The 23,542-nt window shown below is 45.9% G+C and overlaps 1 protein-coding gene across 1 annotated transcript in view; it reads right to left on the bottom strand.

Annotated features, from left to right (window-relative positions):
• EXOC4 (exocyst complex component 4) overlaps positions 1-23,542 on the bottom strand; it is a 417,088-nt gene that overhangs the window by 98,437 nt on the left and 295,109 nt on the right. Inside the window, exon 11 of the mRNA XM_065672818.1 lies at positions 22,119-22,338. Within this exon, the coding sequence (XP_065528890.1) occupies positions 22,119-22,338 (220 nt within the window). The remainder of the gene's footprint in view (positions 1-22,118; positions 22,339-23,542) is intronic.

The following is a 23,542-nucleotide window of genomic DNA, read 5'->3' as shown; positions in this document are numbered from 1 at the left end:
ACAGAAGGAGCCATGAGGAGCTCTCTCTAGGGGCAGAATAACCACTTATCTTCAAGTGGACCCAGTATCACCCAAGGACTCTGCAGAGCGGAATGCTCTGAAGACTCCAGAGCTGCACACAGTGCTCCAAGTAGGATCTCACCAGAGCAGAGTAGAGCAGCATAATCACCTCTCTTGACCTTCTGTTCACACTCCTTTGGATGCAGACAGGGCACAACTGGCCTTCTGGGCTGCACTGGGTCATATCCAATCTTGTTGGATTCTAAGAGGTCAAGAGCTCAAGGTGATCCTGAGCAGTTACCACAAAAATAAAACATACCTTACTGCTGAAGTGCTTCCAGACTATGGTTGCTAAGACCATTCTTTGTGACCAAGAGTTGGAAATGGCTCATAATAAGCCTGAGTCCTTTCAAAACAAGCTCAACTTTCTCCTAAATAAATACAAGCTTCTGTAAAAGTTTCATTGGTTGACTCCTTAAGAAAAATATTACTAAAATATAGTCCCAGAACCAGGCAGAATCATAGAAGTTATGCAAGGTTTTGGATCAAAAACTGGTCAAGAGACAACCAGGAGTATTGCCACTGAAAAGGTCCTGTTTGGAATTGAAGATCATCTTAAGCCTCTATATCAAAATTCATTGTCCTGGGTTCAGCAGTAGCAGCCATTTTTCTCCTTCTTAGCAGCTGGCACAGTGCTGAGGTTTTGACTTTCAGCCTGGGAACAGCGCTGATAACACCGATGGTTTTAGTTGTTGCTCAGTGATGTTTACTCTGACCAAGGACTTTCTGAGCCTCATGCTCTGCCAGGGAGGAGGGGGAGCTGGGAGGAAGCAGAGACAGGACATCTGACCCAAACTGACCAAAGAGGTATTCCATACCACAGCACATCATGCCCACTGTATAAACTGGGGGCAGTAACCCGGAAGGGTGAGATCACTGCTCGGTCGGGCTGGGTATCGGTCGGTGGGTGGTGAGCGGTTGTATTCTCTTCCCTTGTTATTTCCCTTATCATTATTATCATTGGTGGTAGCAGCAGGGGTTTGTGTTATACCTCAGTTACTGGGCTGCTCTTATCTCAACCTGTGGGAGCTACATTCTTTTGATTCTCCTCCCCATCCCTCCGGGAGCAGGGGGAGGAAGGGGGGAGGAGTGAGCAAGCGGCCACGTGCTTCTGGGTTGCCAGCTGGGCTTAAACCAGGACACTCATGTTGTTTAATTTACTCATCACTGAGCTGCAGAAAGGCTGCACAGCTCTGAGCAGGCACATCTGCAGATGACTCCAAGTTACATACACCACTGCAGCCCCCAGGGAGAGACGGTGAAGTTCAGGTGGACTGGATGAGCAGACACTGATAAACAGCCTTACGATTGCTTGGGATTAGAGGAATAGTAAAACACTAAGGCAGTATAACTCCACATACCCTTCAACAGCAGCTATGGGGAATAAAAACCTGGCTGCTTTGAAGACACACTTAATATGTTTATGAAAAGCGGGATCTATGATACCGTGCATTTGATGGCAGGGACCAGGACTTCATGACCCAAAAGGTCCTTCAGCACTGCTGCTTCTAAATCCTGACTAGAGGGAAAATACCAGACCTACTTTCACACCTCAGTGGACTCTAAATTAATTACTGGCAATTCAAAACTGAAACAAGCAAATAGGTTTTATTCCACGTGCAATGAGAGCTTAGAATTCACTCACATGGGAGCACGTGATTAGATCTGGCGATGGGAGGTATCAGGGAGGCACAGATTTTGGTGGCATTCGCAACAGGGCTGACCATTTACACATCTATCAAGACAATCTGACAAGAGCTGTCAGACTTAATGTGATTTGGAAAGGATATCGCACACAGTGTTTAGGGATTGAGCTGAACTATCAGAGACTGTGATGAAACCTAATGAATAGGGAAGATGTCCCACAGTCTATTTTATGCATTGATTTTTCACAGCAGCACTTCCTTCTGACCATTCCTAAGATGGAAAAAGGAAGATTGGGTAAGTCTTGTTATGGTAGCTCTTGCATTCCCCAAATTTCTACTTCTAGAAACAATTTAAAGCATAGACAGCACCACATTTGCCACACAAATAAACCTGCTGTATGATTAAAAATCATCTCTTAAAAGTTCAGGTGCTGAAGAGGAGTGAGCAGGACACAAACCTGACACCCTTCAACATGGGATGTATGACAGCTCTGCTCTTCTGAGGAGCCAAGTGTCCTGCTCCCACCAATGTAGGAGTGCAGAGCTCAAGATCTACAGGGACTCCAAGAGACGGGATGATGGATTAAAATCAGATGGCCAAGTCATCTCCTCCACTCCATTCAATAACATGATCTAAGGACCTGATCTAATTGAAGGTGTCCCTGCTCATTGCAGGGGGGTTGGACTAGATAAGCTTTGCAGAGGCCTTCCAACCTAAACTATTCTATGATTCTGTTACCTCTCACCTACCTGTGAATGTGCTCCCAAACTTTCACAGCACTCATTCTGCATCATATACCAAGGTTAACTGAGATCAGGATACATCTGCATGAAAATACACTGAAAATCAGAGGTACTGCGACTGAATCACCGGTGGATCAGATACCCTCACCTTCCCAGCAACAACCACCGAAGGGACTGGGCAGACGGCTGGGGCAGTAACTCCTTGAGCCATGTGATTTTAATTTGCTGCCGCATCAGAAGCCACCAGATCAGAGCCTTCAGAAGACATCGGCCCACTCTGCGCTCACAGCAAGTAATTGAATAGGTTATAAAGCACATTCATTTTCCTGAATAACCTTAGTATGATAGAAAATGTGGCTTCCATAAGGAAGCTCTGCTGCATTGAGATCACACTGTGTAGACATCACTGCTACGGGAAGCATCCCTGGTCAAGTAGGACTTCTAAAGGATGAAGAAAAATGGGCAAAAAACGTTCATAAGCATCAATACGATAGAACTACAGCTTGCCAGCTATTTTTTAACCTTTCTCCCACGTCAGGGGGGACAAAGGGCCAGGCAGGTGGGTGACTGCATTACTAGGGCACAGTCCCACACTGGCCAGGCTCTCAACCAGCTTCTCAATGATGCCTTGCTGCAAGAAGCCAAAATATGTTTTTTTGTCCCCCAAAGACTTCCTGAATACACTTCCTTCAGCTCTGGAGGCTCCTTGGGTGATATTAGGTCCCCCTTGGAGATAAGTGCTTATCCTACCCCCAGTGAGAACTCCTGATGGCTCCTTCTGTTCTGTTATTTGAACCACACAGCTGAGCAACAAACACACTTGGGAAATGCAAAGAGAACCCACATCAGGCGTTTTCTTGTTGAGAGCTCATTGCGAATAAAATCAGAAGAACTGAAAACAAAGCATTAACTCGCTTCACACAAAACCAGCATCACGAGTTTCTTAAAATAAGTGTTTGCTCCTAAATTTCATCAACATGTTAATAAACACATTAAATAATAATTACTTTGAATGACACATTGTAGAAAACCCATCTTTGTAATACTGTGGTTACCCAAAATGTAGCCCCATTAACTACAATGTCTTCAATCTTCTGCTGACTTGTTTGACTTAAATGTGAAGGATGGATAGGAGACAGAAATCTCATTATCCCTGCATTAGATGAATGTGGATGCAAGTGCTAAAGGAAGTATTACTTACAGATGTGCTCTGGGCAAACCTTGGCTTGGCAGCACTACCAGATTCATTCACCTTCATCTGTCAACACACTGTAGTCCTGAGCTACACCACATCTTCAGCTGTTTGAACCTTAAGCTGTCCCAAGATATATCAATTCAGAGCCGAAGCACTGCATCTTCCCTAGCAGGGTACCAGCACCCAGACCCAAGAACCCCCACCACCCTCTGCAGATGGGTTGTTAAAAGTGTAGATGTTGTAGCATTAGAAGATTTATTTTGGCTTGAAATCTCTTGGGAATCCTTCAACATGAAGGTTTTTTTGAGCCATCCCTGGGATTTTTGGGTTGTGGCTGCCCCATCCCTGGCAGTGTTCAAGGCCAGGCTGGACACAGGGGCTTGGAGCAAGCTGCTCCAGTGGAAGGGGTCCCTGCCCGTGGCAGGGGTTGGAGCTGGATGAGCTTTAAGGTCCCTTCCGACACAAACCATTCTATGATTTCCTTATCACAGGAAGACTCAGGGGCAACACCATGAACTGGGCTGCAATCAGACACATACAAATATACGGTCCCTTCTCCTCTCTCCTTTAACCTAAACCCACAATCTTTAAGCCTCTCCTTTCCATTCCAGAAACCACACAGCCCTGCAGCCACCGCTGACACTGATGTCCCTTCCCATTTCCAGCAGCTTATGAGGGCTGGAAATGGGACAAATCCCAGCCTTTGCCTTCTCAGACCTCCTCAGCTAAGGAAAATTCATTGAGTACCTGTGGAGTAAACCCTGAAGAAAGAAAGGGAGGGTTTCACCCTGTGTTGTGACCCCACGTATCTCGCCCAGAACCAATTTATAAAAGTCACCCAAGAAAAATAGTGTTAATCCATTTACAGCAAAATACACCAAAGGTACTGAACAGGTCAGTGGAAAACATGCTTTTATTAACCAGTTTCCACCAGCCTTACCTAAATATTCCCATCATCCATTTAATCATTTGCTGCACCAAGGATACCTATGGTAGAAGAGAGATTTGAGCATCTTCCTGCAATAAGTTGGAACCATAAACACATTTTTAACTGCTTTTGCATTTTGTTTCTCCAGCAGCTCTCTAAAACCGACTGAAAAAGCAATTACAGCATTCAAGCTCTCTCTGCTCCTTCTGTTTTGATTTTCCTTTCCTAAGAGTGTGATACACAAAAATAAAGCAGGAAGGATGCTGGAGACTTCGTGCGATCAGAAACTGATGGGGAAGTGAAGAAAGAGCAGATATGGACAGTTATCTGATTGTAAAGAACACATCACCGAAGTGAAAAGTACCTTAAGCTGTGTCTTGACTGATATTTTTTACCATGATAAAGGTGCTTAAAGTTGCTTGCTCCTGCTTTATTACACAACTAAATGAAAAGATATTTTGGGGGCATGAACTAACTCTTGTAAGAAATGGCCTTTAAGATAAACTATTGCAAGGCATTGGGTCCAGCAAGCAGTTGTGGACTTACTGTTGTCTGGTATATGTTCAGCAAGGCAGAGGATGAGGCAGGGAAGAGGCTTTGGACTGATAATGGCATGTTCTGGAGAGGATGTTCCCATTGAAAGTCCACCCGCAGAAGGCTATCAGCTTCCAAATACACAGCCAGGTTGGATGGGGCTTGAAGCAAGCTGCTCTAGTGGAATGTGTCCCTGCACGTGGCAGGGGTTGGAACTGGATGAGCTTTAAGGTCCCTTCCAACCCAAACCAGGCTGGGATTCTATACTGCTTCTGCCTGTGGAAATTTTCCTCTGCTCCTCTGGATGCCAGTCTCCAAAAGTGAAGATTTAAAGATAGATCCACAAACTTCCGTCACTACTTTGTTTTCCCCTCACATCAGACCTTGTCTACACTGACCTGCTCCATGAAACCAGTCAGAATATCAACTACTGTAAACCCACCTCCTTTTTGCTAGCAACACATGGAACCCAAGTTGCATGAACCCAAAGTTCAAAGAACCTTGATTCAGATGTAAAGAAACCCAACCCCAGACAAGCTGATTCTGACCCCAGCTTGTACAACAAACCCAGCTGTCAAGCTGCTCTGTAAATACCTGCTCCTTGCCTGTGCTGCCATGAACTTTCTGACTGGCTGTTTCCCAAGTTCCCTCCCATTCCTCCAGAGTCCAACTTATAAAGAGAAAGGGTTATCTCACAGCCTGGATCTGGAGCTGAGTTTTAGCAGCCTCTTAAAATAAAGCAATGGTAGGGATGGGAACTGAGCCACTTCCTCAGACATATTCTGCTGCCTCCAGGCCTGCTTTTGCGTTGTGTCCTCCTTTGGTATCAACACTAATCTCGGATGTGTCACTTATTTGTCTCCAAGTATATATATTTACAATTTATGTTTTCTTATGCATGGAAAATCCTCCCCTATCCAGCCAAGTCATCCCCACCTTCACTCAAATCTCTCCTGATCCATTACCACCATACCTGCAAGAAAAAGATGCAACTAAAGATGGCAAGTAAGGAATAACCTATAAAGAACCTTAAATTATGCCATGGCTATGAGTTATAACCAGTCACTGGGGATTTAGGGAAGGAAAAGGGAAAGGGAAGAGGCAATGATGTGGATCATCTCCTGCAAAAGCAAGCGGTCAAGTACAGATCTGGTACTGGCAGCTGAGGCTGGTGTGGATGGTACCATCTACTGGAGATAGATTGGACTTCAACAGTATTTCCTTAAGGCCACCCTATGCCTTCAAGAGCTGTTTCTCTATTAGGAGCAAAGTGAAACAGCAAGTGCAAGGGAATCATAGAATGGTTTGGACTGAAAAGGGCACCAAGCTCATCTAGTTCCATAACCCCTACTATGGGCAGGGATGCCCCACACTAGACCATGTCATCCAAGGCCCTGTCTTGAACACTGCCAGGGATGGAGCATTCACCTTTTATTATTGGGAATAAACCTAAAAGAAAACCCCAAAGTCTGTCAAGAAGCATGTTTTTGGCCACTGCAGTAAACTCACCAGGAGATGCTCCTCTGCCATGATTTCATTGCATCAATTTCAGCACTTGCTAAGCTATTAGGAGGAAAACACTCCAACCATTTTTCCTCATCAGAGAGGAAACAAGCTCTCTCATTACCTAGATATGGATCAGTGCCAAATGACCCAGGGTGGAAATGTACTTTAAAAGAAAAAGCCAAGCTGATACCCACGTAAAAATGCCAGGATTTGAGGGAACATTGCACAGAGGTGTGGGTGGCTCAAACCAGCCCACCACCCTGAAGATCATCTCAAAGGGATTCAAACCCTCATGTCTACTCCGGTGATGACCTGCCAGTACCACCAGCGTATGTTCCTCCTCTTTCTTCCTCTACCACTCTCAGCCCAGTGCATCAAACTGAAGCTATCCTAAATAAATAAGATTAAACATACAGATATATGTATTTTAGACCATTTTTGGAAGGCTTCATGATACCACAAATCTGTCATTGTTGTTTGAGCTCTGACCAAGACTTTTCCTTTCTGTTTCATGTATAAAGGAGTTGGAGCATGAACTTAGCTGCAGATTATCAAGGGATTTTGCTTTCTTGGCTCTATTACAGCAATTTCTTTCTGTATTCTTAGAGGTTATAAAAACATGTCAGGCTAAGGCCAATGTTCAGCAAAACAAAAGCGAACGTGCTCTTAAATGCCACCTTCTTTTCAAGGCTGGATTGTTTCATGTTCAAGAGCTCTCATTCCCATTATATAAAGAATAAGAGTTTATTTGGGAAGCTCACATCTTTCCAGACACCCAAACACATCTGCCTGAGCATATCAACTCCTGGGTTAAATTGTCTGCTTTAGCTCACTGTCAAATCCACATCTGGATGGGAAAAGTCCTTCTCTCCTTTCCCAAACTTTTCCAGTTCTTTGTATCGCCAGTGCTCTGGTCCTGGTGAATTATTCATGTAAAAATTAGCAGAGAAGGACTTGTAACTTGAAACCTGACTTGATGGAAAGCAGCTTTTCTGGCCGCTCTTCAGCCCAGCTGTGAAATGCAATGCTGAATGCAATTAAAGAGATGCTGAGCCCATATTCCCGGCTTGAGGCCACGATATGGGAACTCGGATATGCATTTATATCCACACAGACAATTCATTTCAATTAAAGGAGATTCTGTTGGCCTTACAAACCATGCAACTGTTGCCAAATTATATTTAAGACCCTAAAAGACTGAGTAAGCCCTGACACCTTCCAGCTATCTGTTGGTTTGCACTCAACGCAGGTAGGTCCTGCTTGCTCGAGTCAATTTGTCATGGATATTTCTCCCTCATCTAATAGCAGGTTCTTATTTTCAGAGCATCAGCTGCTTAATCTTAACCTCTTCTCTCTTTTCTCCCCCTTTTTGTGCTGTTTCGGTTTTGACAGTGCAGACTGATCTCTGCTTTGCGGTGTGGCAATTGCTCTAAGACCCATTCCTCATCCCTTCCAGGGGTTCCTGGCAGATGGTTCACAGGAAGGGCTAAAAAGCATCATCATGGCCAGAAGCATTTGATGTTGCTTTGAACAGGGACATCTCTTAAAGACATCTCTTAGTGTGGTCCAATGATTCGAAAAGGCAATGCTAACCAGGAAGGCATGGGCTATTTGTCACTCTGACAGCCCTTCTGTTAACTCTTGAGGAGCTCACTCAACACCCAGCCCTCTCTTGAGGTATAAACTTTTCTATCTGCAAAATACAGCTGTATTCCTAAAGCATGTGGCTACTTCCCCTACTAGTGGAAGGTGTCCCTACCCGTGACAGGAGGTTGGAACCGGGTGAGTTTTAAGGTCCCTTCCAACACAAACTTCTGACACCTCCTCTTGGTGCAGTTTGAGGCTGTTTCCTCTTGTCCCATCCCTTGTTCTTTGGGAGCAGAGCCCAGCCCCTCCTGGCTCCATCCTCCTGTCAGGCACTTGTAGGGAGTGATAAAGTCCCCCCCTGAGCCTTCTCTTCTCCAGACTGAACCCCCCAGGTCCCTCAGCCGTTCCCCATCACACTTGTGCTCCAGGCCCTGCACCAGTTCCGGTGCCCTTCTCTGGCCCCACTCCAGCAGCTCAGTATCTCTCATCTTCACTGTCTAACCAGGGTTACGGTGATCAAAAATATTCTTCATCTTCTATAAAGTGCCATGGAAAACAATAGAGCAAGAATTAAATACAAAATGCCGTGTTAATACCAAAGAGGGGTGTTCAACGTGTCACCGTCCTGCCCGTAGTACAGCTTCTGACACCACCCTTAAATAAGAATAAAAACAGTTAAGCAACGAAATCTCCGTGCCTTCTGCTAGAAGTGTTGTGGAGCTCCTTTAGAGGCCTGAATGTTTGATTTGTTTCATTTTCAAGCTTATTTTCCTTTTAATTGTATGCAACTCGAGAGGTAATTGAGGCTGATGCTATTCATGAAGACAGGAGTGGGATGCAGCTGAACGACCAGATTTTTTTCTGTCCTTTAATGTTTAAATTGACATTATTTAGAGCTAATGGGATAGCTCTCATCTCACTCACACTGGAAGAAACCCAGTGTAACTCCATTGACTTCAAGGTCAGCGGAGATTGTAATCTAGGATATCATCTACACAAATTCAATGCTTTTCAATCCTCCCTTGTTCTTACCTTTTCCAGCAATTATAATCAGCACTTAATTAATTAAAATAGAACACAGCCCAAGGCAGGGCTCTCCTGTAGAGTTGTATCATTTTACTCTATTTTCATTCCATGCAGCAGTTTACAGAGACAAAAGGTCCCTGAATATTGTAATTAAATTCATAGAACCAACATAGAATCAGGGAATGGTTTGGGTTGAAGGGAGCTGAAAGCTCATCCAGTTCCAACCCCTGCCACGGGCAGGGACCCCTTCCACTAGAGCAGCTTGCTCCAAGCCCCTGTGTCCAACCTGGCCTTGAGCACTGCCAGGGATGGGGCAGCCACAGCTTCTCTGGGCACCCTGTGCCAGCGCCTCAGCACCCTCACAGGGAAGAGCTTCTGCCTAAGAGCTCATCCCAGTCTCCCCTCTGGCAGGTTAAAGCCATTCCCCTTGGCCTGTCCCTACAGGCCCTTGTCCCAAGCCCCTCTCCAGCTTTCCTGGAGCCCCTTTAGGCACTGGAGCTGCTCTCAGGTCTCCCCTTCAGGAGCCTTCTCTTCTCCAGGCTGCCCCAGCCCAGCTCTCTCAGCCTGGCTCCAGAGCAGAGCTGCTCCAGCCCTCACAGCATCTTCCCTCTTTTGCTGTGAGCCCCCAGTGAGTCCTGGATGAGGCCCATAATGACCAGAACTAGGGCTGTAGGCCTGGGACCACCAAGAGCTCCATGGTGCAGCTGCATGGGTGATGCAAGGGAAAAGCTTTTTCCCTCTGTATAAAGTTCATGCAGGTAAAAAACACAGCACAAAAGCAGATCATGTGCAAAACAAATTCCCATCCTGACAGCTTTGTGTGCACGAGCAGAACTATGATTATATTTTATATTTTCAACATGGAAGGGATCTATTTACACGCTAATAGCAAGAGGGGAAACTTTTAATTTACTGCCTTCTCTCCCTTCTTTCAGATGCAAATTAAAGTGCTATTACCCTTTACACTGCTAGCAAAGTTTATACACTAGCAAGAACCTTTCTCCCTGTCAGTGGAGGGAAAACCATCAGGGGAGAAGGAACAGTGTGATGGCAGCATCTCCGCATCTGTTGTTCATCTTTTAATACTCCTGTTGACAACCCCCTTCCTTCAAAATCACAGCTCCTTCTCTGCGACCCTCCCACTTGAAACGGTGTTTGTCAGGGAGGGGCAGCCCCGGACAAAAAACAGCCTTAAAAGACTGGAGCTTCTTTACCTTCCCTTTGAACAATAGATTAATCTCTCTTTTGTTCTCTGTGAGAACTGGGTGTCACATTTCAAAATGCACGTTTAAAACAGGTATAATTAAACCCCGGCGAAAAGGAGGGAGGGAAAGAAATTAGAAGCGAAGGTAGTAATAAAGGCGTTTTCGAGCCTGGAAGGTACTCCGTGCCTCCCCCTCCGCACACAGCCACGATTACATTCCGCAGTGGAAATCAAAAGTAATTATAAAAATGAACTTTCCTTCAAAAAAATGAGCAGGTTGTGAAAGGATTTCCTCCTTTGAACATCCCAGCGCTTCAAAAGGAGGATGAATTAGTGCTGACAACTCAATAAAGTAGCCATCAATTATTTAAAATGCGATGGCTCTTCTCAGCCAGCACTTCTGATTAGGAAAACATTTCAGAAAGTAGAAATTAGAGTAATTCTTCCCAAATGAAATGGGCCCAGGCTTCAAATGCAAGAGCAAAAAACCCAAAGAATGTGACTTTCAATGAGCCTGGCAAGAACACAGAAAGTTTCTTCTTTTGAAGCCATCTATAAAGTTGCATGAGATTGTGTTCCAGGCTGCATTTCATAGAACCAGAGAACGGTTTGGGTTGGAATGGAATTTAAGATCACCCACCTCCAACCCCCTGCCACGGGCAGGGACACCTTCCACTAGAGCAGCTTGCTCCAAGCCCCTGTGTCCAACCTGGCCTTGAGCACTGCCAGGGATGGGGCAGCCACAGCTTCTCTGGGCACCCTGTGCCAGCGCCTCCGCACCCTCACAGGGAAGAGCTTCTGCCTTATCTCCAACCTGAACTTCCCCTGTTTCAGTTTGAACCCATCACCCCTTGTCCTATCACTACAGTCCCTGATGAAGAGCCCCTCTCCAGCATCCTTGTAGCCCCCTTCAGACACTGGAAGCTGCTCTGAGGTCTCCACGCAGCTTCTCTTCTGCAGGCTCAACAGCTCCAATGTTCTCAGCCTGTTGATTTGGGATTCATAAAGCAAACTAAACAGAGGGAAGGGGAAAAATATCTGTGGTGTTATGACAGACACAACCTTCAGCTAAAGGATGCAGAGAGAGTCAAAATAAGGCCAACCAAGCCCCCAGACTCTATCATGGCTGTGTTTCAGATAAGCAAGAAATTAAACTTTCCTAGTGAAAAGTTCTTAACAAAACTCCTGGAGGGCTGTTTGTGATGGAGCAATACGGACCTCCTTTAAATTAAGGTTCATGAGACTGCCTTTGTAGGTACGCACAGGTGGATGCTCAGAGCCTCCTGCACACTGCAGCTACGGTCATCCATCACAGAAACAACCCTAGTGAAGTGAAACCCCTGGTTTAAAAGTGAAGAAGCACTTTGGAATAAAGGCAGCTGGAGGGAAGGAGGAAGCTGGGTGAAGTATCACTTCTGTGGCAGCTGTGTCTGAGATTTCGCACTTACTTCTCGGAAGCACCCTCAGGTTAAAGAGAAGGCCAGCTCTGCCTCTGCATCCCATGATGTGCTCTCCTGCCATGATGCTGTATGCTTAACGAGGCTGCAGATGAGAAATGTGCAGTTTAAGCTTTAAACAAACAGGAGGGTGGCCAAGCTAATGGCTTCTCCTCTGGACAGAAAGATAAGAGGAGCTGTTTGTGACACCAGCCATGTGGGCTCAGCCATGTGAGGCAAAATGAGTATTTATGAGAGCAATACTACAGCTGCAGGAGCCTGTCTGGGTCGTTTTGGGTAATTAAAATAATCAATCAAGGCCTGTGACTGAAGCTGGGGCAGATACATGTGGTTCACTGCCAACTTGTGAAACAAATATGACTGCAAGAAAAGAAAGTAGAATAAAAATAACTTACAAGAAGTTCTGGTGGTTTTACTGCTCTTGTGATTACTCGCTCAACTGTCACTGAAAACCAGCTGCACAACCAAGGTGAGGGTGAACACTAAATGCCACATCAGGAAAGGTCCTTTAAAAGGGTTCATCTTAATCAGAGAATCACAGAATGGTTTGGGTTGGAAAGGAACTGAAGCTCCTCCAGTTCCAACCTCTGCCACAGACAGGGACACCTTCCACTAGAGCAGACTGCACCAAGCCCTGTCCAACCTGGCCTTGAACATTGCCAGGAAGGCGCTCCAGCCCCTGATCATCCTTCTGGCTCTCCTTTGGACTTGCTCCAATGGCTCCATGTCCTTAAAGAAGTATAAACACTTAAAGAAGTATATATGTAAATATATATACTTAAAGAAGTATATCTTGCAAGATACGGATGCTTCTTTGCATCTCCCTGACAGTATCTTGGAGGCACTCCCAGTACCACACAGGTGAATCTCCCGAAGTCTCCATGCATGAGTTGTTGCACGCTCATAAAGTTAGACTGGTTTGGGTTGGAAGGGACCTTAAAGCTCCTCCAGTTCCAACCCCTGCCACGGGCAGGGACCCCTTCCACTGGAGCAGCTTGCTCCAAGCCCCTGTGTCCAACCTGGCTTTGAGCACTGCCAGGGATGGGGCAGCCACAGCTTCTCTGGGCAACCTGTGCCAGCGCCTCAGCACCCTCACAGGGAAGAGCTTCTGCCTAAGTTCTAACCTAAATTCCCATTGACTTCTGTCCAAACCATAAACCATTGGATGCATAAAGAGTGCAGGATTTAAAAATAAAACCCTATCAGAAAGAATAGGCAAGAATGAAGCAGACTATGCAAGTCCTTTCTCCCATCACGCTGAAATCTCATATTAATTCAGGAACAAAAGAAAAAGCATAAAAGCCTTGGCAGCTCAATAGATACTGCATTTACAGAGACAGGATTCGTCCGGAAGCTGTACAGGGAATTGCAATGAGACAGACAGGACCTGCTAGTGAGATGTCAGTCTTCAAGGCCAAGAAGACTGTGACAGCTATCTCTCTTCCCCCCCCCACCCCCGCATTTCTTTGTTCTTCCTTTGCCAGCCATCTCCAGCATGCAGGAATTGGAGTACCTTTCTCTTTCCACTTTCGCTTGAGTCCCACTTACAGAATCACAGAATAGTTAGGGTTGGAAGGGCCCTTAAGATCACCCAGTTCCAACCCCCCTGCCATGGGCAGGGACACCTCACACTAAACCATGTTACCCAAGGCTCTGTCCAACCTGGCCTTGAACACTGCCAGAGACGGAGCATTCACAGCCTCCCTGGGCAACCCATTCCAGTGCCTCACCACCCTAACAGGAAAGAGCTTCTGCCTTATCTCCAACCTGAACTTCCCCTGTTCAACTTTTAACCCGTTACCCCTTGTCCTGTCACTACAGTCCCTGATGAAGAGTCCCTCCCCAGCATCCCTATAGGCCCCCTTCAGGTACTGGAAGGCTGCTATTAGTCTTATCAGACAAATGACCAGAAAAAACGGAGAGAGACAGAAAATGCACAGAAGCAAAGTCAGTCCTCACCCGTTCCAGCTCCCAGGGTGACCCTGAGGGCTTAATGTCCCTTCTGCTCCCTCAGAGCAGCTGATCCCTATGGGTTCATGTTGGCCATGCATTTATCCACCTTCCCCTTGGCTGCCTGCTGCTCTTCCCACACAGCCCAAAAGATGAGGATGCTTTTGATCGCCAGAAAAGTCAAATATGACTCCAAAAAGACAGCTCTTAGAAGATGGGATTGACAGAGCGCTAATTCAGTTCACTCCCTGTCAGCGGACGTGTCAGAAACCATTACTTCTCTCCAGCTTGTCCACCAAAAAAATCTCGTTGCAGGAAGATCAAAAGAGACAGCAGCCAGTCTGCACCCTCCAACCCACCCTGAAAACACAAGGTTTGACCCCATTCCAACCAGGTTTCTCAGCACCACAAACTCACGAGGTTGTGCTTTTCCAATCCGAAGCTGCTGGTTCCCAAGAACGCTCAGGTCAGGTCATCACTTTTGGTCAAACTCGGAGCTTCAGGGTGGAAAAAGAGCTCTCCTGGCTCACGTCATCTTCTAAAACAACCCATCAGACACAACCCTGAAAGCTAATGACCTGAATTCACGCTGAAATATTGGACCCTAGAAACGATATTGGCTGATGCACTACAAAAACAGAGCTTAGAGGCAAGGATGTGTTAGAAAAGCAGTCTTTGAATAGCAAGTTTTCCCAATTAAATTAAATACTTGAAAAAACATTTAAGATTCACTAATCAAAAGCACAATGTAATTGCTAAGAGGTACAAAACTGGGTGTTCTCTCTTTATGAACTGGTCTGCTTTGTCCATAACATCTTTTGATTAGACTCGCTGATAGAAGGCCCGCACACACACTTTCACCTCTAGTTATGTCAAGCCCATTGTGGCTAGGCTGACCCTAGGGAGGTGTATTTTAATAACACTGGAGTAATTTAAACCAGAGATCAGCCCTAACAAGATACAACCACAAGTAGAAGGGTGAAGGCCATAATGTGGTCACTGGATCAGTTATTATGCTTCACACCTAATGTGCCTGACACAGATGCAAGAGCTGCATTGTGTGTGGGCTTCACATTTCCTCATATAAAATACTACATGATTTAAATGAAGACTCCTGGTCTGCTCTATATATCATACATGGGACATAATAAGGAACAGCAGCCAAAAATTGTGGCTAGGAGAACAGCTTTCCAGCAGGACAGCAGCCCAAAGGATCTCCATCTCTGTAAGTTTTCAAGACTCACTGAGACAAAGCCATGATTGACTTAATCTGGTGTTGGGCAGGCTCTGGTTATAGAATCATAGAATCATAGAATAGTTAGGGTTGGAAAGGACCTCAAGATCATCCAGTTCCAACCCCCCTGCCATGGGCAGGGACACCTCACACTAAACCATCCCACACAAGGCTTCATCCAACCTGGCCTTGAACACTGCCAGGGATGGAGCACTCACAACCTCCCTGGGCAACCCATTCCAGTGCCTCACCACCCTAACAGGAAAGAATTTCCTCCTTAGATCCAATCTAAACTTCCCCTGTTTCACTTTTAACCCGTTACCCCTTGTCCTGTCACTACAGTCCCTGACAAAGAGTCCCTCCCCAGCATCTCTATAGGCCCCCTTCAGGTACTGGAAGGCTGCTCTGAGGTCCCCACGCAGCCTTCTCTTCTCCAGGCTCAACAGCCCCAACTTCCTCAGCCTGTCTTCATACGGGAGGTGCTCCAGCCCCTGATCATCCTCGTGGCCTCCTCTGGACTTGTTCCAGCAGTTCCATGTCCTTTTTATGTTGAGGACACCAGAACTGCACACAATACTCCAGGTGAGGTCTCACAAGAGCAGAGTAGAGGGGCAGGATCACCTCCTTCGACCTGCTGGTCACGCTCCTTTTGATGCAGCCCAGGATACGGTTGGTTTCTGGGCTGCGAGCGCACACTGCAGCCGGCTCATGTTCATTTTCTCATCGACCAGCACCCCCAAGTCCTTCTCTGCAGGGCCGCTCTGAATCTCTTCTTTGCCCAGTCTGTAGCTGTGCCTGGGATTGCTCCGACCCAGGTGTAGGACCTTGCACTTGTCATGGTTGAACTTCATAAGGTTGGCATCAGCCCACCTCACAAGCGTGTCGAGGTCCCTCTGGATGGCATCCCTTCCCTCCAGCATATCAACCGGACCACACAGCTTGGTGTCATCGGCAAACTTGCTGAGGGCGCACTCAATCCCACTGTCCATGTCAGCGACGAAGATTCTGGGCCAGACCTTCAGGCAGATGAGACCAACTTCCAGAGGTCCCTTCCAACTAATGTAATGACAATACTATGATACCAGCTATGAAAACACTCAAGCAATGGATATAAAAGACCTAGAAATAACAGTAAGCCATCATTTATGAAGTTCAAATCCAATATGGATTGGCATGAGGAAAAACTGTGTTCAGACACTTTTTGAGGTGAACAAAACAAGTTGGTGGTCTCAGGTAGGACAATGCTCAAAGACATTTTGCACTCAACTCTAATTGCGTTCAATGGAGACTTAGGTTCATTTCTAATGGAGCATGTTCTAAGCAGAGCAGCGGTGATTTTACCAGCTCTCCAGAAGTTTGTTTAAATAGGAGAGCAGTTCTCACATGTTCTAGATAGAAACCACATGGCCAAGACCAGCTTGGTGTTGAGCCTCAGGTCATGAAAGATGGGGAACATGAACCTGGACTCAGTGCTGAATTAATGAGGGTTATACAGATTCTGGCTGACTCCAATGGGAGATTGCACCCTCGTAGGGAGAAGACACCCAGCAACCGCAGGGATTAAGAGGCTACAGAGACCTCAACCATGTGAGCGTTTCCTTCAGGTCAATCATGAGCCACATTTGTGGGATGGTTTGTGAAAGCTGACTTTGCTTTTGCGCATCCAGGGAGAAAGAAAGTAATTCTGCCTTCAAGGTGTGCTGTTTCAATGCGTTCACATGCAACTTAAAGCCATTTCCTACTTGGGCTTTACTGAATGTGCAAGTTAAACTTGGGTTTTCAAATAAATTGAAGCACTGCCATAACAGCTTGCCTAAAGCTAGCAGCTGCTTTTATAAACTCCTCGTTATCAGCCTCAGTGGAGAACTTCCACATCTGCAAGATGACTTATATGGGAGCCCTGTAAATGATTCTGTGAAAGGCAGTAACCACAGTAAATGTTCTCCCCAGAGGAAAAATTAGCTAAATACTGAAAGCAATAGGGAGATTCAGACTTCCATGGAGAGACGGTTTGGTCTCTCATTTCAAACTGAAACCGAAGATTCAGCTAGAAATTCTGCCATGGCCTCGGCTGGTGGGTCTTAACCTCTTGACATGCTGGCTGTGTGATGGAAACAGATAGACCACACAGGGGATGACAACATCTGCAAAGCACTTCATGCTGGTTTAGACACCATGTCACTGTAAAAACATTGAAATATGAAGACCAGAAACACCGGTCCTGCCTCAAAAGTCATATTTGAATGGGAAATACCCAACTGACCAGTCACGCCTGCTCCACAATGGAATTTGATCACTGGAAGCCAACTTGAGAAGACAACTAATACTAATAAACAATATCTACTCGCTATCAAAGCATATGCCCATCACTGCTGGTGAGCCATTTAAACACCACTCACTGAGATCATTCTTCTTCTTAATACTCAGTATTTTGATGGGAAGAAAACATGCCAAAGCTACCAGTGATGTCTCCTTGGGAAGTCAAAAGTGAGTGATTACACGCATGCCATAAGCAGTAATGGGTGATGGGATAATCAGCTCCAGCAAGTCTATCCTGCAAACAGCCCCACACTGACTTTTAAAGTGGTTTTTAACTGGATTTTCAGCTTCTAGAGCTTGGCCAGAGAACTATCACACCTTCCATCTACACAGTATTGCTGTAAGACAATGATCACACTGATGCATTCAGGTTAGATATAAGGAAGTTCTTCCCTGTGAGGCTGAGGAGGCCCTGGCACAGGTTTCCCAAAAAAGTGGTAAATGCTCCATCCTTGACAGTGCTCAAGGCCAGGCTGGACAAAGCCTTGGGCAACATGGTCTAGCATGAGGCATCCCTGCCCATGGCAGAGGTTTGGAACTGGATGATCCAACTGGTCCTTTCCAACCCAAACCAATCTATGATTCTATGCCTTAAAAGGAGAAGTCTCACCTGGCTGCTGTGGAATGGAAAGAGCAAAGCAACTTGCACTTTTCTTGTCAGATGGAGACAGGGCAAGAGATTTTTAAGGCCACTATTAGTAGTGACCACCTAGCTGGAAAGATTTATCACCTTGACACAAACAGTACAAGAAGAGGCTATAAGAAGCTGTTAAGCTGCTTGTAGCCTAATTTAGTATTGATTTAAACAATTGCAGTCTGAAGCTTAAGACAGAGTAATTTTGAGCCAAATTAGTTTCAGGGTTATTGCCCAGAGAAGCTGTGGCTGCCCCATCCCTGGCAGTGCTCAAGGCCAGGTTGGACACAGGGGCTTGGAGCAAGCTGCTCTAGTGGAAGGGGTCCCTGCCCGTGGCAGGGGGTTGGAACTGGAGGAGCTTTAAGGCCCCTTCCAATGCAAACCAGTCTGGGATTCTATGATTATTCAGTCGCTCCTAAAAAGAAAAGGATTTACAATATTATATGTTTAAGGATGTAAGAATGGAAAACAAGACCATCTACAATGTTTTCTAGGGTCTTATTTTAAAGCATAATCTTTCCAGAAATGGATGATTCATCGCCGAGGACATGATGGCACAGGATGCTTGAAAACCTCTTATCTATAAGCTAATTTAGTTCTAACATGTGCTGATAGTTATCAAAAAGCAGCTCTTATCAGCCTGTGCAGTGGGAACTGATAATTCTTGAGTCGTGTTTAAATCACAGCCACAGGAGCTGAAGAAAGATTTTCAGGATAGAAAAGGGTGGGATGTTTGAACCATGAACACAGATAGCACAAGACAGGACAGAGAAGCACAGTACTGGAAGAGAGGTGCCAGGCTCATTCACTCTCTACACACTCTATTTTCATGGTACCCATGAGGTGACAAGGGCAAAGATTCCAGGTTCCAGCACTGCCAATGTAGAAATAGCCTTTTTATTTTTTTCCTCTGTTAATGTAAAATCAATAGCATTATTTTAGGGAGCTATTTGGATGACTTGGTTCAAAGAGGCAGCAATTTTTCTTCTCTTTGACAAAATTACCCTTGTATAATGTCGGGAACAGGCAGCCCTTCTGACCATCTACATTCAGATCAAGAATAATTCCAGTTCAAAATGATTTCCATCCATCATAAGAAACAAATTACAGGAAGTGGATGAGAAAATTCCCAACCAGTCTGACTCTTCAACCTCACATGAACTTTAAGAGAATGTATTGATATTATAGACCACGTTTTCATGGCTACAAATGAAGCCATAATCCACAAAAAACACATTACTCCATTAAGAACCCAAGCCAAATCTGTAAGGTTAACAACCTCTCTGGACTTGCTCCAAAGCTGATGGGTTAATGTTAACATGAAGTATTTTCAGCTCTTGATAAGGTCAGGCGCCTGTGCAGGTTGAGTTTGGGTTCTCAATCAGTTTAATCCTCAGAAAACAAAGGAAAGGCAAACAATACAAAATACAACATAGAATATACCTGTTAGTTTCCATCTCTCTCAAAAGGAACTCTGAATAACATCTTTAGAAGACTCAGACTGCGAATCACCAGAGTTCTGCTTTATTTCTAACTTATAGTTTCAATCTTCAGATACTTTTCCTGTTGTGGAAGCCAAAACTGCCCTAACATTGATTTCTTTTCAACCCTTGCTCTGAAAATCAAGTCTTGGAAGAGTTCTATCTGCATCACAGATCTGGCATATTTCTTTTTTCCCTAGGCACTTACAATGGTGACTGCAACTGGCATTGCAAATAACTGCAAAGTAAGGCTGTGATTCCTTCCCCAGCGCAGCCCCTCTCTGCTGTGCTCCAGCCATAGAATCCCAGACTGGTTTGAGCTGAAAGGGACCTTGGAGCTCCTCCAGCTCCAACCCCTTGCTATGGGCACGGACACCTTCTGCTAGAGCAGCTTGCTCCAAGCCCCTGTGTCCAACCTGGCCTTGAGCACTGCCAGGGATGGGGCAGCCACAGCTTCTCTGGGCACCCTGTGCCAGCGCCTCAGCACCCTCACAGGGAAGAGCTTCTGCCTCAGAGCTCATCTCAGTCTCCCCTCTGGCAGGTTAAAGCCATTTCCCCTGGCCTGTACCTACAGGCCCTTGTCCAAAGCCCCTCTCTGGTCCCTCTTCAGACACAGCCTGCCCTTGTGCCCATGCCCTGTTCCCATCTTATGTTGCATGTGCTCAATGAGCACTGAGGCTGAAGCAATTTTCCTGTTGGCAATTATTTACTATGGGTTGTATTCTTCCACTTTAGGGTTTTGTTAAGTGAGTTTCTGAGAAGGCTGCTAAACCTGTACCTTGGCAAGGAAATAGATAAGGGATGCTGTGCTGCTCCAAAACACCATTTTAACTCCTGGAGTTAAATCATGTAAATACACTACTGGTCCCTTTCTAAGGAAGCTGTTCCCTTGAAGACTTCTGAAAATCACTGGAATCTAACTTTGCTTTGCCGCCGAAAGAACCATCCCATATCTACAGCACCGAGACAGATGTAGAGTTAATGACCATTAAACCATGCAAAAATCCTAGCAATTTCCCCCAAATAATAACAATAGTTATTACTATTATTATACATTATTAAAATATACACACCTTTTATAGCGATAAGGAAAGATAGAAAGCAGCCACATAAACCTTGGGAGATGCATGCTACTTCCTAAGAACTTTGTAAATATTATTCATCCCCAAAGAGTGATTTTAGAGATAAGAGAGAATTATTTAAAGGGATTAAAAGAGCTTGACCCAAATCACAGCAAGAGTCAGAGAATGCTCCATCCCTGGCAGTGTTCAAGGCCAGGCTGCACAGAGCCTTGGGTGGGATGGTGTAGTGTGAGGTGTCCCTGTCCATGGCAGGGGGTTGGAACTGGATCATCTTAAGGTCCTTTCCAACCCTAACTATTCTACGATTCTATGATTCTATGACTGTGAGCTTAGTCCTTTCAGAATTTGGAGGCAGGCTTCCATATTGTCCAGCTACCCATGTAGCTGGGATGACAACTGTGCTTGTTGCCATTATCACTACTCTACATTAGAGTTCCAAAATGCAGTTTTAAAAGAGGCTTCTCACCTAAATACTCTAACCTCAAAGCCAAATCTTTCAAATCTCCCTTATCTGCCTGAGGAAGCAATACAGCCGCCTTGCTGCAGCAGCAGCAACACATCAGTCACACATACTGCACTCGGGAGGAAGCACACCTTATCTTTGCTCCGCCTGGTAGTTTGGCATGTGTATTTAGTCCAATCCCACACCTCTGTGATTTGCAGATCTTCTAAGCAGGGATATATTATTGAAAATAAACTTCTCTGGTAGCTGGTCAACAAAGCTGGTATCAGTTCGTCGTGATGGCTAAAAGGTGCTTTAAGAATGTCATGTGCCAGGCAAGATGTAAAGATGCCGTTAGCTTGACATATGTAGTAAGAGAGATACATCCTCTTGCACAAGCAAACCATTGAGCCTGTGTATACCTACACAGCTGCATACAGAGATCAGAAATGGAAAGACTACACTAGCACTGACACTGGAATAGATCATAGATTCAGATTGTATGTTGAGACAAGTCTTGTGGGTCATAGCGTCCTAGAATCCCAGACTGGTTTGGGTTGGAATGGACCTTAAGGCTCATCTGGCTCCAACCCCTGCCACGGGCAGGGACACCTTCCACTAGAGCAGCTTGCTCCAAGCCCCTGTGTCCAACCTGGCCTTCAACACTGCCAGGGATGGGGCAGCCACAGCTTCTCTGGGCACCCTGTGCCAGCGCCTCAGCACCCTCACAGGGAAGAGCTTCTGCCTAAGAGCTCAGCTCAGTCTCCACTCTGGCAGGTTAAAGCCATTCCCCTTGGCCTGTCCCTACAGGCCCTTGTCCCAAGCCCCTCTCCAGCTTTCCTGCAGCCCCTTCAGGCACTGGAGCTGCTCTCAGGTCTCCCCTTCAGGAGCCTTCTCTTCCCCAGGCTGCCCCAGCCCAGCTCTCTCAGCCTGGCTCCAGAGCAGAGCTGCTCCAGCCCTCGCAGCAGCTCCGTGGGCCTCCTCTGGACCTGCTCAAGCAGGTCTACATCTTTCCTCATTGGATGCATAGCAAGGTCATGGCTAGACACGGACAGTAAGGGATGCACTGGCAGTTCAATCAGCTCCTACCTGCAGAAGAGGCCGCTGCACTCCAAGGATCTTCATGGTATCTGCATTAGCCAGTATTTTCAGGGGATCAGATGCCTTTGTGACGCTTTCAATCTCTTTATTGATCTCAGCCAGGACCTGGTTGAGGAAGATGTTCTTGATGTACATGGTGAGGAATTCACGGAGTGGACACTGCTTGCTTGGGCCAAGTTCCATGGCGTGCTCTATCTCCTGGATAAATCTGGAAAACAGAAGGGGAAGAATGCACTGCAGATAAAGCATGTAGTTACTCTAAATGTGTTAGTCTTGCCCTTGACATTCCTACATCTCAGTGGCAAGCAATGGCAGTGGGGGAATGAGTACAGACTGCACCAACAGGAGACACGAAGAGCAGAAAAGGTCTGTAAGGTAGCCTGCAAAGAATAATGGATAAAATGCCAACAACCGATGAGACAAAGACTCCATGGCTGGAGAAGAACAGACAGAATGAGGGACTGGAGAAAATCCACAATCCAGGCACAATTCCTATTTATGTATCCAAAAATCACCAACTGCTTTGTTTGAGATATACTGGAAAAATGTCTATTAAAATAAAACAACTTTAAAACCTTGAGGGTGCCAGAAATCCCTTTGGAAAGGTTAACGTCCTCCTTGGGTTGGTCACTTGATTCCCACAGGTAGGTTCCCCATCTCCCATCTCTAATCTGAATAGCAGTATATTGCAGCTCAAAGCCTAGAGGTAACACTGAAAAAGCACTGCCTGGGTATTGTGCTGACTTCATACTGCATTACGCATGTGTTTTTATTATGTGCTATTGTTTCATCCTACGATCCCATTCCTGCACACTCAGAATGGCATGCCGATTCTGGGAATATTTTAACACAGGATGTTTGTCATCTCCTCCTGTTAAAGCTTTTTCAGTGATGCTGCTTAACACATGGGAGTTTCTTCTAGAAATTACTTTGTCATTTCTTTAACTTACATCGCAGGCAATGAAATTTAACTTACTTTAACTTACATCCCGGGCAAATGAAAAGTCTTTTCAAAGCTGCATGTATCAAGAGTCACAATGAATCACAGAATCCCAGACTGGTTTGGGTTGGAAGGGACCTTAAAGCTCATCCAGTTCCAACCCCTGCTACGGGCAGGGACCCCTTCCACTGGAGCAGCTTGCTCCAAGCCCCTGTGTCCAACCTGGCCTTGAGCACTGCCAGGGATGGGGCAGCCACAGCTTCTCTGGGCACCCTGTGCCAGCGCCTCAGTACCCTCACAGGGAAGAGCTTCTGCCTTATCTCCAACCTGAACTTCCCCTGTTTCAGTTTGAACCCATCACCCCTTGTCCTATCACTGCAGTCCCTGATGAAGAGCCCCTCTCCAGTATCCTTGTAGCCCCCTTCAGACACTGGAAGCTGCTCTGAGGTCTCCACACAGCTTCTCTTCTCCA

The sequence above is a fragment of the Lathamus discolor genome, chromosome 1 (genome assembly GCF_037157495.1).
Source record: "Lathamus discolor isolate bLatDis1 chromosome 1, bLatDis1.hap1, whole genome shotgun sequence".
Lineage (NCBI taxonomy): Eukaryota > Metazoa > Chordata > Aves > Psittaciformes > Psittacidae > Lathamus > Lathamus discolor.
Note: the sequence above shows the minus strand (reverse complement) of the source record. Positions and strands in the feature narration are given on the sequence as shown.